Source organism: Ahaetulla prasina, chromosome 1 (assembly GCF_028640845.1).
Source record: "Ahaetulla prasina isolate Xishuangbanna chromosome 1, ASM2864084v1, whole genome shotgun sequence".
NCBI lineage: Eukaryota > Metazoa > Chordata > Lepidosauria > Squamata > Colubridae > Ahaetulla > Ahaetulla prasina.
This window is the reverse complement of record NC_080539.1, coordinates 252,717,924-252,734,608: the sequence shown is the minus strand read 5'-3', so window position 1 is coordinate 252,734,608 and position 16,685 is coordinate 252,717,924. Positions and strand designations below refer to the sequence as shown.

Genomic DNA, 16,685 nt, shown 5'->3' with positions numbered 1-16,685 from the left:
AAATAAAATATACATTAAAGGAAACGGGAATCTTTTTTTTTTCTTCCCCTAAGTCATGTGCTTCTTCACATGCCAGTGTAATCTGCTTAGATATACTGCCCATTATCAATTGGTTTATATATCATCTAATGAAAGGACTCGGAACTGCCACCAGCTCTGCCGGAGATCTGTCCTTGTCAAAGGATATCAGAGACTGTGCTGGAACTGTTTGATTCTGCCACTCAGTCTCCCACATGCTGTTGTGGTGGGGACATCACCATAAGAAGCCTACAATATTCAGGTTTAGGGCACTGAAGGTTATAAAACACACCTAGGAGCTGGTAGTGACCACTATTATCTTTATGCTCATTTCCATCAGCTAACTGTAGCCAAGGCCTCCAAAGTGATTTAGGATTTCAGGTTCTATAATCTCATACATTACCTCTTGATGGCAGTATTTCTTAAAGTAGGTAAAAACCCAGCTTAAATGAAGATACAGTGGTGGTGGTGGTAATGATGATGATGACAACTAAGGCTTCTAAATATGTAGTTCCTTTAAAAATAATAAATCCCAGGTATAAAACCACACCACCAGAGTAAATCATAATAACACAACGCAGAACAAAAATGTAAGCAAGAAGCCCTTCTTTTAGTTTCCCAATTAAATATTTATTTGCACATTTTTTTGATAACTGATGTTATAAGCAGCTTTGGGCCACTTTATTTCCATAAGGATGTTCTGAAGGTAGACTACATGAATTTTGTGGAAAATCGAGTACAGAAGCACAGTAAATGAAGTCAAAACTTCATTTAAAACAGTAGTCAAAACAGTAACAGGAGATGGGCTAATATTAATCAGTGGAACAACTTGCCTGCAGAAGTTGTGAATGCTCCAACACTGGAAGTTTTTAAGATATTGGATAACCGTTTGTCTGAAGTGGTGTAGGGTTTCCTGCCTAAGCAGGGGGTTGTACTAGAAGACCTCCAAGGTCCCTTCCAACTCTGTTATTCTATTCTATTCTATTCTATTCTATTCTATTCTATTATATTCTATTCTATTCTATTCTATTCGGGATCGAGTCAGTCCCAGCTTGAACGGCCAACAAAGGGCAATAGGATATACAGGACCGCCTCGCCTCCTACCAATTTCTCTTCCGATTTTCTTTTGGTTGAACTTTTTATTCTCACCATATCGCCTAGGTGGGAGAATCACGCGAACCTACGATCTCGAAGAGACTTCTCAGGGGGAAGCCCGGGGGTCTGCTACACAAATGGTTGTCCCGCGTATGGAATTGATGGTGGGGACGGAAGGTGCCTCTGAACTTTGGAGTGGGCGGCAAAGGGAGCCCCTCCCCCCCTCCATCAGCCGGGGGCGGGGGCAGGGCGCGAGGGAGCGGATCCCTTCGCACGCCGCGCCAGCTGAGGGTGGAGCGTCGCCCGTTCGCCTGCCTCTAGGACCCAGCGGTGCCGGGCACCCTCCAGTCTCTCGCTCAGCAGCACCTGCCCAGCCGGTAATTCAGTCAAGCGGTTGCCGCCGCCAGGATGGTGCAGCTGCCGCAGCTGGTCGTCGCCTCCTCCTTGTGGCTCGGGCTGGGCTGGTGGGCGTCTTTGCCGCCAACCGGGCTGGCGCTGCCCGAGGTGCTGTTTCGTTGCCCGCCCTGCACCACCGACCGCCTCGCCTCCTGCCATCCCGCCGGACACGAGACCACCGCCTGCCCGGAGCTAGTGCGAGAGCCCGGCTGTGGCTGCTGTCCAGTTTGTGCCCGCTTCGAGGGAGAGCCCTGCGGGGTGTACACGCCACGTTGCGTCTCCGGGTTCCGCTGCTACCCGAGACCCGGCGCTGAGTTGCCCCTTCAGGCGCTGGTGCAGGGACAGGGCATCTGCACCCCTGAGTACGGCGCCGCCATCCTCGAGGCGGGTGAGTGGAGGGTCTCCGCGGGGTGAGCTAAGGCAGGCATCCGGGAAAGCGAGCAAAGGACGTTTGGTTAAGAATGACCGACCTTTCTGGTCCTGTTTCAGCCTCAGGGCTGGCCTTCTGAATAGGTGCAGAGTGCTTCCCCCAAACCAGGAAGGATAAAGGGTTTCCAAACTCTTCACTGTTCCCCAAAAAACGACTTAGATCCGGACTAAACAATGAGAGTATATTTAATCAAGTGTTAGGACTGAGTAACCTCACTGTAGCCTTCTTAAGATTGTGGTTGAGAATTTTAAGGCGAAATTGAGCCTCAGCATCTCCTCGGGAGGAATGTAAATTCTGGGACTGATTATATGGGAGAATCCCCCAAATTTGGGCTTGAGGTTAGGAAAAGCAAGGTGCCCATATTTAATACTGCAATTCCAGAGCTCACAGTTGCAACATATTTTGTTGTTGTTGTTGTTGCTGCAATGCAACAAAGAGTTTTTCTTCATATTTGCAGGGTCAGGTAAAGTTTATTCCTTGGGTGCTTATCTGAAGAACTCTGATGATGTGTTGCATTTTGCATTGTTGTGTCTTTCCTGATAGAGAAAAGGGTGAATAAATTACATTACGGGTGACTAAATTACAGGTGTTGAGCAGAAGTTGAAGACTGACCAACCAAAGATTGGTTTAGGGGGACCTTGAGAAGTATATTAGAGTTTGTGTGGATTTAAGTTACTGGACGGTTGAGTAAAAATTGAGAATAGGGTGGTTTGGTGGGAGCTTGAGAAGTATATCAGAGTTTTTGTGGGAATATGCACAACGTGATAATTCTTTTAAGTACCTGAGACTACAAATGGCTTAACTGAGAAGCACCTGAGAAGTGTGAGGAATTTAGGAGTGTGTGTAGAAGAGAGTCTGTAGTCTGTAGATAGAAGTCTGGGAGAAAAGAGTAGTGATGGGATCAATAAGATGAATGTGGGGTTATTGACTAAGAGAACAGAATAGAAAGCAGTACGGAAAACCAGTGTAAAACGCATAGGAGAAGAGCATGAAAGAATTGAAGAAGAGGAGATTCTAAGTAACAGGGCACAGGAAATTAATGAAAGGAGTATAATTGATACCAGCTTTCAGGGAGAATTTGGTTTTTAAAAAAGGCCAGGAATAAATTTAACTGAAAATTTAGATGCGGTGTTTACTGTACAAATGGAAATAATTGAATGGCAAGAATAATAGGGATTTGAAGAAGAGACATGTTTTGCTGGGAGGCGGCAAGTAAAAAGTAAGGCACATGATATTAGGAAGTTGGATTGATAACAGAATGGAAATTGGGGTTCTAATCTGAGGGTGCACAGAAACAGGTGGACATAGTTATTTTATTTGTAGCTTTCTGCAGAGCTACTAATACTTTCACTTGCTTAAAATGTGCTTTTGGAGTTTTTTTCTGCTGTGGGGTCCATTTTGTGGATACCGCTTCTATGTGTGGATGCAGAATGAAATAGAATTATTTTCCCTTGTAGTGCTTTTAATTATAAGAGTGTTAAAGTGAAAATCAATCCTTCTGGTAATATTGGCATCCCTGATCTCAGAATTCTGATCCCAGATCCCTGAATTTCAAACTTTATTTTAAGTTTCTTAAGAGTAATTTGATAATTACTTTATAGTGTTTTTTGGTATCAATATATATTGACGCCAAAAACAATACATGTATCAGCATTAAGTAGATGTGCTGAAGAAGCATAAACCAGCTATGGTTTGCTATATTATATTATATCCCCAGTTATACTGAAGAACATTTTTAATAGATTATGGAAAACACACTGTAAAATGATATATCCGTGTCAAATTCAATTGCCTTGTGAACTGTCTTAGGACACAGTGTACATATTTAATTGTTTGTGATCTCCAAAATCCATTGTGACTAGAGGGTACTGCAATTTACTATTTAAAAGCTTGTCTTGACTGTCTTAGCTTAAAGCCTTTCAGCTGAAAACAGTTAATTATAGTGAAATTAAAACTTACCCTGCCTGAGGTAAAGAAAGAGGAATGTTAGTCTATATCTTTCGTGCTATTACGGCTAGGATTAGAATAAACTGTCCTAAAGCCATCCATCCCCAATGGTATATACAGCATTTTTTTCACAAAATATTTATTCTATGCAATTCTCAAATTCTTCCAAATTAGCCTTATAAATGTATTCTATACATCTATGGGACATACAATATGCTCCTATGTCTCCATGCTTAGTCAAAAAAAAATCGTTCTAAATTTAGTGGGACTTAAATTTAGTCTCTTTTGGTATAAAGGATATAGTGAAACATCAGTCTTGTGCTAATTAGGTGGCTTTCAAAAAGTCATGAGCTTCAGAAAATATACTAAAGGGAATTTCAAATATAGTTAACACTTGAATGAAATCATTCTTCTATAATCAGTGTTTTATACCAAACTTTATTTCATCAACATAGCTTGATAGGGTTTTTTAAAAAATACTTTTGTAATAGTAGTTACTGGGAACACTTAATTTTTATGACATAACTTTGCATGTTTCCTGTTCCTCTTTGTATGACAACTGAAGAACACGCACAACATAACTTTAATAGTATTGCATTGCTTAAAAGTACAAACACTTAGAGGAAAGCACAGCTTGCTTATTTTTTTTTCCTGAGGAAATAGGTTAATAGATGAAAGGATTATTAAAAACAATTTATTGAATAAAGAGGAGTTTCTCAACAGAAACCATCTTTGTTCATTACACATTCCAAAATAATGCTTGCAAAAGATGAATGGGTGATGAGAGTTTTCCTATTATAAAGGGAGCGGAAGAATGAGAAGAAACCGCTTTCATTGAGTTTGAGTTCAGTGTAAGACACAGAGCTTTAAGCTCCTTTCAAACTGGGGAGCAATGAAATCAAATTTAATATACCGTATATACTCGAGTATAAGCCGAGTTTTTCGGCACGTTTTTTGTGCTGAAAAACGCCCCCTCGGCTTATACTCGAGTCTACCCTTGCAGAGCCGACCCAGGGAGAGGGTTTTTTGCCCTCGGGAACAGCTGGGCCGGCAGGACGAGCCCAAATGCTGCCGGCATGCTTTGCCAGCTCGGCCGGCTCGTTTTGGGGCGGCGGCGGGCCCCCGGCGTTTTCTCCCGCCGCTTTTTGAGGGGGGCGGCGGGGGTGGGCGGGGGGGGGGGGGGGGGGCGGAGGGGGCGTTCGACATTTTCGCCCCCCTCTCACTCGTCCTCCTCTTGCCCGCGGTGGGGGCGGAGGGGGCGTTTGTCACCCTCGCCCTCCTCTCCGAAAAGCCGAAATTGAGTGCGAAGCGGCGGCGGCGGCGGTGGGGTGGGGAGGCCGCCGTGAAGTGCCGGCTGGGGCCGGGATTGGCCCTGGCCCCCAGCCGGCACTTCACGGCGGCCTCCCCTGCCGCCGCACTCAATTTCGCTGAGAGGAGGCGAGAGTGACAAACAAATAGAGTTCTTCTCGCTTGGCGTTTGTCACTCGCCTCCTCTCGAAAGCCGAAATTGAGTGCGAGCGGCGGTGGGGTGGGGAGGCCGCCGTGAAGTGCCGGCTGGGGAGCCCGGGATTGGCCCTGGCCCCCAGCCGGCACTTCACGGCGGCCTCCGCCGCCGCACTCAATTTCGCCGGAGAGGAGGGCGAGAGTGACAAACAACAGAGTTCTTCTCGCTTGGCGTTTGTCACTCTCGCCTCCTCTCGAAAGCGAAATTGAGTGCGGCGGCAGTGGGGTGGGGAGGCCGCCGTGAAGTGCCGGCTGGGGAGCCCGGGATTGGCTCCTGCCCCCAGCCGGCACTTCACGGCGGCCTCCCCTGCCGCCGCACTCAATTTCGGCTGGAGAGGAGGGCGAGGTGACAACGCCTCCGCCCCCACCGCGGGCAAGAGGAGGACGAGTGAGAGGGGCGAAATGTCGAACGCCCCTCCGCCTCCGCCGACCACCGCCGCCGCCGCCATCAAAAGCGGCGGAAGAAAACACCGAGGCCAGCCGCCGCCCCAAAACGAGCCGGCCGAGCTGGCAAAGCATGCCGGCACTTCAATCCCGGCTCCCCAGCCGGCACTTCACGGCGGCCTCCCCACCCACCCACCCACCCCACTGCCGCCGCACTCAATTTCGCCGGAGAGGAGGGCGAGTGTGTCAAACGCCAAGGCGAGAAGAACTCTCTTTATTTGTTTGTCACTCTCGCCTCCTCTTACTTGTCCTCCTCTCGCCTCGGAGGGGCGGAGGGGCGTTGTCACTGAATACATCCCAATAAAATGCAAAGGTTTCAAAGCATGTTTTGGAAAAGCAGCGAGGATGGGGGAGAATGCTGCCTTGAATGTGAAAGAAACGTGGAAAACTCCAACTACAGTATAAAAAAAAAACATTTGCACTCAGTACTTTTTATTTTATTTTATTTTTTGCCAAGTTTTCCCCAGGGTTTTTTTTCCCCCCTATGGAAATTGGGGAGGTGGGGAGAAAGAGGTGAAAAAGAAAAGCCTCTTGGAAAGCGGAGAAATACGGCAAGAACAAACAATTTCTCCCCCCGAGAGGGGGGCAGGAGGAGGAGGAGGAGGAGAGATGGGGGCATTGCAAGCTAGGGTGGGAAGAAGGAGGAGGAAGAAGAAGGGAGGCAAAAGAAACCGACCCTCGCGCAGATCAGCAAATTAGCTTTCCTTCTCCAAACCAATTTTTTTTAAACAACCCGTTCTACCCAGAGCAAATGGCAAATAAGCAGCCCGTTTTGAGTCTGATTATTGTTTCGCGGTGGTTGCCCTCTCTGATCTCCTTGTACATGACAAGGCACCTCTAACCCAGCGCTTTGTGTTTGTTATTGGTAATTCTCCTCTCCCTTCTTCCATTGGAGTCCTCTCCCCTTCCTTTCCGAACGGGGCGGGCGATTTACCTTCTCTGCCCCTTTTTTTTTCCTGGAGGTGGGGGTGTATTCCTAAGGATGCCTTCAGTGCTGGGGAAGGAGCCGATCCATGGAGGGGGGCGACGCTGCCGAGAAGCCGCTGCTTACAGAGAGCGAAAGAGCCAGGGAGACCTTGGCATAGGTGGGCGGCTGGTGTAAGGCAGGGCAGAACCTTTGACCCGCAAGGATCCCGGGAGGTGGGGGACGAAAGAGAGGCAGAGAAGGAGGGAGGGAGGGAAGGAAAAGAAAAGAAAAGGGGGAGTGAAAATAAGAGCAGTCCGAGCAATAAATAAATATTGCTGGGCTGCTTTCCAAAAATCCTCAGCACGGAACTAAAAGTTGCAAGTGTTTTGTGAGTTCAAACAGTCCCTTCCAGACTAACACGTTTCATTAAAAGATACAAAGTTTGGTAAACTGAAGCTCGCTCTGTCCAATGCAAAAAAATCATCATCATCATATAATAATAATAATAATAATGATAATAATAATAATAATAATGATGATGATAATGATAATAATGATAATGATAATGATAATAATGATAATGATAATGATAATAATAATAATAATTATGATGATAATGATAATAATGATAATGATGATGATGATAATGATAATAATAATAATAATAATAATGATGATGATGATGATGATGATGATGATAATGATAATGATAATAATAATAATAATAATAATAATAATAATAATAATAATAATATTCAGCCGTGCTTCGCTTTGATGGCAGCCTGACGAAATGGGGGCAGGGGATACATACACGGTTAGGGAAAAATAACAAAACAATGTTTTGGGCTCAATTGCAGTCTTAAATTGAGGACTACCGGTACTTGCAATTTGAACCTTATTGGACACTTCATTCCTGGAGGGTTTTTAAAGAACAGACTGACAATCCTTTGTCTGAAACAGTATAGGATCTCTTGCTTGAGGAGTGGGGACTGGACTAGAAGATCACTGTTAGTTTGGGATATGTTCAGAGCCCACACATCTGATGACATAAAAAAATTGGCAAAGTCATCTCAAGTCACTTTGGCCGTTATTCCAGGTGGGCTTACATCTGTATTGCAGCCCCTAGATGTCAGTTTAAATAAACCTTTCAAGGACCATGTGCGAAGGATGTGGCATGAATGGATGACATCTGGTCAAGCTCGTCTGACAAAAGTTGGAAATCTGAGAAAGCCAGACATAGAACTAATAGCACAGTGGGTTCGTGATGCATGGGAAGATATTCCAGAGGACATGGTGCAACGTGCCTTCAAGAAATGTGGCATTAGTAATGCTATGGATGGCAGTGAAGACAGCGCATTGTATGAGAGTGACAGCAGTGATGATGACGACTGTGAACTCAGTGATGACGACAACGTATATGCGGATAACATCACAGAAGCTGAAGTAGCTGAAGCTCTGTTTGGACAAACAGATGATGAGGAGGAGAACTCCAGTTTTGAGGGATTTTAGCTCTCGTTAGCTTGGTTGCTGTTACTTTTAAAGATACTGTATTTTTGATACCATATTCTTTTTGGGGACCCCCTTTTGCACTTTTATTGTTTTTCGTTCAAATAAATATTCATGTTATTTTACTTGGCTCTATCTTTATTTTTTACATTGACCAGTAGCTGCCTCATTTCCCACCCTCGGCTTATACTCGAGTCAATAGTTTTTCCCAGTTTTTGTGGTAAAATTAGGTACCTCGGCTTATATTCGGATCGGCTTATACTCGAGTATATACGGTAATCTGAATTGAACATAGTTTGGCAAGAGCACCCTCATCTGCCAAAATCCAAGTGCTGATTTAGTTTTAAGTATATTCAGAATCACACACGAGCAGGGACCTTCAGAAGGGACCTCAGGGGTCTTCTAATTCAACCCACTGCTCAAGCAGGAGACCCTATATACCATTTCAGACAAATGGCTGTCCAGTCTCTTCTTAAAAGCCTCTAGTGATGGAGCACCCACAACTTCTGAAGGCAAGCTGGCTGTTTTCATTGTTATAAAATGTCTACTTAGGTCTAGATTGGTCTAGATTGCTTCTCTCCTTGATTAGTTTCTATCCATTGTTTCTTGTCTTGCCTTCTGGTGCTTTGGAAAATAGTTTGACACACACCCCTCTTCTTTGTGGCAGCCCCTCAAATATTGGAACACTGCTGTCATGCCCCCTCTAGTCCTTCTTTTCACTAGACTAGACAAACCCAATTCCTGCAACTGTTCTTCATATGTTTTAGCCCCTAATCACCTTTATTGCTCTTCTCTATGCTCTTTTCAGAGTCTCAACATTTTTTTTATATAATGAGGTGATCAAAATTGGATGCAGCATTCTAAGTGTGGTCTTATCTGGGTTTGATAAAGCAGTACTAAAACTTCACATGATCTTGATTCTATCCCTCTGTTAATGCAACCTAGGATTTTATGGCTTCTGCCACAGACTACTGGCTCTATTTTAAGGACTCCAAGGTCCCTATCACAGTTACTGCTATTGAGCCAGGTTTCACCTAATCTGTACCTGTACATTTGGTTTTTCTTGCCTGTGTAAAAACTTACTTTTCCTCTACATTGAATTTCACTTTGTTAGATAGGGCCGAGTGTTCAAGTCTGTCAAGATCCATCTGAATCTTGAACCTATATTCTGGACTGTTAGCTATTCCTGACAGTTTAGTGTTGTCTGCAAATTTCCCTGCTATTCCCTCATCCAAATATATTATGAAGATATTGAAGAGGACATACATAGCCTTCTTGCTTAAATTTGAGGTTCTCATTTTTTTAGGTTGAGTTTCAGAATGGCTAGAGTTGCCTCTAGACCCTTTGCTTTTTCTTCCAGTAATTCGATTAGTTTACATTTAGTACAGATGTTACATGCGGTACATGTTTATTCCATGGATTCTTGATTATCTGTACTGTACTGTATAGAAAAAGTCAGGAGGGGCGAGCCTTTTCTTAATTGAGGACTGGAATTCAATTCCTAAAATAAGGAGGTGGGGGCATGGATTTTGTCCCTGATGAGAGTGAGGAAGGTTGCAGGAGTCAAATAAAGAATAAGACTGAATATGCTTCTACTATGGGCTTTGGGATTGTTTAATCTTCCTCTAAAGCCTGTGCAGTCCAATCAAGCTTCATGTAGGAAGAAATGCAAACAAAATGTGGCAAGAATAGATGTCATTTCTGATTGTAAAACAGGCTGTGAGTATTCTCTTGAATAGTCGAATACTTGTGGGAATCAAAATAAAGGTTCAAGTACAATTATGACCCTTGGGGTTAAGTTTTATAAAACTTTGAACAATTCATCTTGCTTCATAAAGGTACTTAATTAAAACTAGACTAACTTCAACAATACCTAACTGGTATTTAATTGGAGTTCTTGCTTCACTTCTATTAAGTCAACAAAGATGACATTCTATTTACTGCCTCTACCCATGTCTATAGTCAAACACCACCAGCTGGTTTCAGTGTATTCTTCCAAATCCTTTGTGAAGTGACTTCATGAATTTTATTCCATTTTTTCTTTAATAAAATAACTTTTAAACTGACTCCATTTCACAAAGAAGTGCAGCTTTCTTCCTATTGATATGAAAATATTTCCATTGTTCCTATTTCTAAGATACGTCTTCATATTTTGATAAAACTATACAAGTAACTCTTGTAAACTTCACACAAAGAAACTGCTGCAATTGTGTACGTGGCCACTAAGTTTCACTGAGCTTGACAACCCTTAAGCATGCATTGGACGGCCGAGATACCTTTGACTGTCAGCATTCTCATAAACATATTTGGTGGAATTGCTTAGCATTTGAAAAAGAAATAACATATAGTAAAACTAAATCTCTTCTCTGAGAAAAGTTTCTTCTGCATACTACTGTGGTATTTTTACTTTGGTTTTTCCCATTTTTATTTTCTTAGTCTTATTTTGTTAACCTGATAGAGTGCCTACTGCACTTCAGTTTACTGCCAACTTGGTGTGCTTTGGATATCTGACAGAAGGAACCTACATGATTGCATGCTACAACAAATCTGATGTTTGCAAAGTGTCCTGGGACATTGGCTTTATTATTCATAATGTTAGTGATTCTATAAAAGTTTGTGTTCTATGACTTGATTTTTGCCACATTTTTTAAAAACTTTGCCTAATAACCTGAATATCATTGGTCATTTAATACTTTTCCAAGAGGATTATTGGCTCATCTGCATAGAAAATGGTCTTATCACACAGCCCATTTTACTTCCCCTTCCCGGGTTAGCTAGATTTCATTGAAGATTCAACACTAAATGTGACCATATGATCAAAGGTGTGGGGGGTAGAATGGCTACTTCTTTTAAAGAACAAAATAATAATTTTGATAACTTAAAACTACTGAATTACTAATACACATCAAATATGTAATTTTATTTAGAAGTTATCAGTTGTGTATTTCTTTTTTTTTATGGGTGATACATGTTGAAAAGCATTTAAATACTGAAAATAGAATTGTACTTCTAACGTGACGTGTGATGTACAGCTTAAAAAGAGTGGTTAAAGTGATCACCTGCTCACTCTGTTCCTTTGGTCACAATCAAACAAGAATAGGTTTATGTTCTGACTAGGAATAATATCAGGGTCAGAAGTTTGAATCGATAGTTCATTTCGAGAGGAAACAATTATAGAATGCTAAAGAAAGAAAAGATTGCAGAGGTCTGTTTTTCATTCTCCTGGGAAATCAAGGTGGAAGACATTTTAGAATAGAATAGAATAGAATTTTTTATTGGCCAAGTGTGATTGGACACACAAGGAATTTGTCTTGGTGCATATGCTCTCAGTGTACATAAAAGAAAAGATACCTTCATCAAGGTACAACATTTACAACACAATTGATGATCAATATATCAATATAAATCATAAGGATTGCCAGCAACAAGTTATAGTCATACAGTCATAAGTGGAAAGAGATTGGCGATGGGAACTATGAAACGATTAATAGTAGTGCAGATTCAGTAAATAGTCTGACAGTGTTGAGGGAATTATTTACAGTGTTGAGGGAATTATCAAACTCTTCTGGAATGAAGTGGTAGAAAAGTTGTGACCTTCTCTGGAATTTAGCCTTTGGCCTGATGCTACATTAGCTTTCAACTCTGAGGATTTTACAACTTCTGCTGATGTAGACTCCAGTAATTGCAGTGCCCTGTTCCATCAGATTCATGTTACAAAGCGTGTTTGGACTCGGACATGGTGAAAGATTATTCATCTCTTTTAAACCTGAATGATTTTTGAAGCAAAATAGAAAATCCCTGAGTAAAGCTTTGAGTATGAGTAAAATTGCAATTTTATATTAAAATTAAAATGGGATTACATTTAAAATGGATATTAGAATAACCTGTGTAGAGTCAATATTGTTCTGCCCAGAGTTACCTTGTGGTATGATGGGCGGCCAATACATTTTATGAATAAATTATAAATAAATAAATTTTGGATTTAGGATGTGACACTTGACAGAAATCAATACAGTATCTTCTTATCATCATCATATAAAGCCCAGATATTTTAGGTCAAGTTTTTAAAATTTCTGTCTGTTTAAATAATAGGTGGAATTTTGACATCTTTTTATTTTTAAGCCAAATGTACTTCCAATTCTTTATTTGTAATTTTATGTCCCTGATAGCTGTTTAATAGATAGAATTGCACCCAGTGAGTCTCAGTTACAGTACTCTTTATTTCTGTTATGTCAATTCTCCTACCTAGTTTCATGAATATCGAAATACTGTTTAGTCTGCCCATCTATTTGAGTTTTATGGTACTCCAAGCACATAGTTATTCAGTTTGCTACTGGATGATCTCTACTGTTGTGTCTGGAGAAAAGTTTTATTTTTTATTACTTGGATTTGTGAATTGATTGAATGAATTTTTGAAATACATTTAGCTATTGAATACACTCCAATTATATAATATTGTGAAAGTATAGTTTTTGAGGGGCTTCTTTTAGTTTAATATATAAATGACATGGAAAGGGCAACACTAAATGCATTTTGTGAGTGCAGTCAGTGAATTCCTATTGAATTAGAATATTAGATGGAGCAAAAAGACAGCTGTAGCCACAAATATGCAGACCATTGATAATCTGAATATAAACTGTTCCCATAGCAGTTCTAATATATAATTGAGTAATTGTAAGCAGAATATTTGCAGGAGTACCACCGTGACATATAAATTCATTCTTGCACTGGTGTATTTCTAAACTGATATGCATTTTTGAATCAGCATCTTTTATCACTTTTTTTTTTTTTGCTGATTTGTCTGCCATGACTACAGCTAGATGGAGATATATTGGAACTGCTTTCTCCCAGATAACATTTCATTTAAAGTATAATAGTGCATGGAGTCCCTATTTAAAAATAATTGGCTAAAGCATCATTTCCCATGTCATTACATTTATTTAATGATAAATGCTGAAGGCAAGCTGGTCCACAGCTTGCCTTCAGAAGTTGTAGGTGCTTCATCAGTGGAGGTTTTTAAGAAAAGACTGGGCAGCCACTTATCTGAAATGGTATAGGATCTCCTACTTGAGCAGGGGTTTGAACTAGAAGACCTCCAAGGTCCCTTCCAGCTCTATTCTGATTCTGATGCATTATACAGCATTAACAGTATGCACTGTTATAGTGATTTTTATGCCCAAATTATCTAAGCTAACTGACTCTCTGAATAAGCTGAACAAACATCAAGAATTCTCATACAACTGTAGAATCTCTTGTATGATTTTATTTTTTTTAAGACAAGATATAAAACTGGTCTACTATGCCAGTTGGTTGAAAATTTAACTAAAGGGTTAAAGACCATAACTCTTGCCCTATTGGAAAGCTGCAGAAATACATCAACTGATATGACAAGATCACCAGAAGGGAAAACAAAGCTAATGTTTTGGCCTGTTTTAAGCCATTCGGGAAGAACTGGAGTTTTGGAGGTGTAAATGAAATAGGGAGTCTACCTTTAAATCCCTAACATCCTTCCTCTGAACAGTCTCAAACTGCACTGCTGCCATAAATTCATCTGTTTCATTGCCAGATTTCAGTGATATGAGCTGGGCTTAGTTTAGGAAGTTTATAGTAGGTTTTTTAAACAGTAAAAATGTGAAAGATTTCCCTCCCAGAAGCCTTCAATTCCCATTGCTGAACATAGAAGATAAAACGATACTTCTACAATTTTGACATTTTCTGCTGCATTTCTGTAGCAAAATCTTGGTGTGCTGGAATGTAAATGTGGTACTAGAGACTGCATGTCTTGCTTGCTCAGTCTCATGCATCTGATCTACCTAATGCATCTGATCATTTCATTTGAAATACAGTCTGCAAGCAGTATTAGCATAAAGTAGCCTGTGGTGTGAGGAGGAAGAGAAAAGAAATAAGATCTGAAAATGATTGACATGTGATTGCAAGAGATTATTCCTGCAGGAATGCATCTCTCAAAGAGAAGAAGTGTTCATCCTTACCTATAAGATTTCCTGTTGACTTCTAATTTTTTATTGATTTAAAATATTTCATATTCCACATCTTTTGCCCTCTAAACCTCTCAGCTACCACAGGAAGATAATAAAGCCTTCTCCTTTCTCCAATTGAGTTCAATAGCAGACATGTTTGTGCATAGCATCACTTTACTTTTGTGATACTTTCAAGATAAAGATCACTTTTCTGACATTGCTAAGAGCAGGACAAACACTAAGAAAAAGATAGAGCAAGCTTTTAAGGACTTTTTACAGCACTACAATTTTTTAAAAATATTTTAATCTTTTCCACTTATTTAAACTAAATTTGGATGCTAAATAACATGTGTAACTAAATTAAATCCCTTTTGTTGAATTATCATTATTATTCCTCCTAACAATCTTTTGAGTAGAATAATCAGATGGGATGTAATTAAGGGGTATGCATAAGTGCACCAGCATGCCTACCATCCCTGTTCTAATGTTTTCTTTTATTCATACCCTTTACATGTGTTTATAATTACGTTTACACTTGTATCTGTCATAAAATACATGCTTGACTAAAATAAATAAAATAAAAATAAAAAAGTATGGTCGAATAAAGAGAGGCACGCTTCATGTATAGCACCATTGGTTCTGGGTTGCACCGCAGCTTGGTCTACAGTGTATACTGAAGAAATCTCTTGGGGTAAATAAACTTGATGCTATTCCAGAACCTGCAGTTGAGTCAAAGAAGATCCCTAAAACTAAAAGATCTAGCTACCAGTAACTATTTTAATTTTTATAGTGTATCATTAGCTGAACTGATTCTCAATCAATTCTTGAACGGAATATATATTTAAGCCTACTGAAGCCAAAAATAAATCAGATACCTGAGATACATCCTCCCATGTATACCCTCCTCAATCTTTATATGCCCTCTTGATGTTTTTTTTTTAAACTTGGGAAATAACTTATGCTACAAACTATACAACATGTACATGTTATATGAACATGATATGGTCTCCTGGTCAAAATCATGGCTGACTAAGCCGTCTTAAAATTGTCTCATTTATTTGATACACTTACATCCTTTTTTTTTCTATGGGAGCTCAAGGCAGCTTATAGGTGGTATTCCTTTTTGATCCAGATTCTGATCAAAGTAACATTTGATGAAAGCAAAGTTACTATGAATTTGTTCTCTATATAAATTTGAGAAGTAGATGATGAATGTGAATATTAGAACTGAATCTATCTGAGTCTTTTTTTTCCCTGCACCTTGTAGCCTGCCTCCAGAACTCAAGGAAGTTTCACATTATATGAAGCACATGGCAGTCCACCCACATCTCCTCTCCTCCTCAAAGAATGTGCTCACACCTTGCTCTATTTAGTTAGCTTTATACTCTTCATCTCCATCTGGTGCCTTTCTATTCCAAGTCTGGCACAGGACCACTTAGAAATAAAAAAGCAAGTCATCGTAACAGGAAGGGAATGTTTAAAAAACCCCAGCATTTAGCACCCTCAAATTGTCCTTATAAAAATCATGCTGTTGTGACCCAGGCCCAAGTAGGTAGTAGGAAACTCAGTCAGTTAAAAAACAAAGAAACTTTATTCGAACAGCTGAGAATTACTACATTCTCAGTGTAGTTCAACTAAATTAAAGCAAATTCCTCTCAACACAAATTCCTCAGTCCTATCACAAACCTTGGTCCAATTAGGCAAACTGCCAAAGGCCTTTCTTGGCAAACGTTCAGAAGACACCGATACAAAAATAAATGCAAGAAGATCTAGCTACCAACATTGTTTTCTGGCAAAGCCCAAATGCCGTTGCTGGTCTGTTTTAAGCCTTATGGGAGGGGCCAATCGTCTCTTGGCCCTACTCCCAAGTCGTCTTCTTTGCTTGAGTTGCTCTTGCCTTCTGGCAGCTCTTCTCATGTATGCATTAGGAACAGGTTCCTCCTGTTCCTCTGCCTCATGGCTATCAGTCTCTGGAGGCTCTGGAGTCCGCACCTCACTCCCCGATGGCCCTGGCCCCACCTCAGCCTCCAATGCAGAGCCCTCATCCGGGCCTTCCCCAGCCTCTTCACTGTCTGACTGTTGCCAGCTCTGCAGGCTGCTGGCAGACCACAACACTTGCATCCTAGACAACTCTTAAATCTTTCCTTATTTATCATATTTATATGGCTGTCCATCTCCTAAGAGCATGGCTCTTAGTGTACAGCAGTTAATTAAAAAAATAAATATATAAAAACAGTCATAATAAAGCCTATTAAAAGCACATGAGCAAAAAGGATTATGTTAGTAAGGGAGCCATTGCAGGATCTTCCCAGTCCTCTGGGAAATAAGCAGGTTTTAAGGGACTTGTGGAATATGGAAAGAAATGGGGTTAGCCTCGCCCCCAAGGGGAAAAGATTTTATAATGTAGGCACCTCAGCTTAGAATGCCAAGATATGTCCTTCACAAATCCATGTTAAAGTTG

General features: G+C 40.9%; 1 protein-coding gene across 2 annotated transcripts in view; it reads left to right on the top strand.

Moving 5' to 3' along the window:
• Positions 1 to 1,459: 1,459 nt before the first annotated feature.
• The window catches only part of IGFBP2 (insulin like growth factor binding protein 2), a 70,260-nt gene continuing 55,034 nt past the window's right edge, over positions 1,460 to 16,685 (top strand). Inside the window, exon 1 of one of the 2 annotated variants that reach the window (XM_058196039.1) lies at positions 1,460 to 1,897. In XM_058196039.1, the coding sequence (XP_058052022.1) occupies positions 1,522 to 1,897 (376 nt within the window). In that variant the 5' untranslated portion in view covers positions 1,460 to 1,521. The remainder of the gene's footprint in view (positions 1,898 to 16,685) is intronic. The other variant, XM_058196029.1, reaches the window with a different exon arrangement.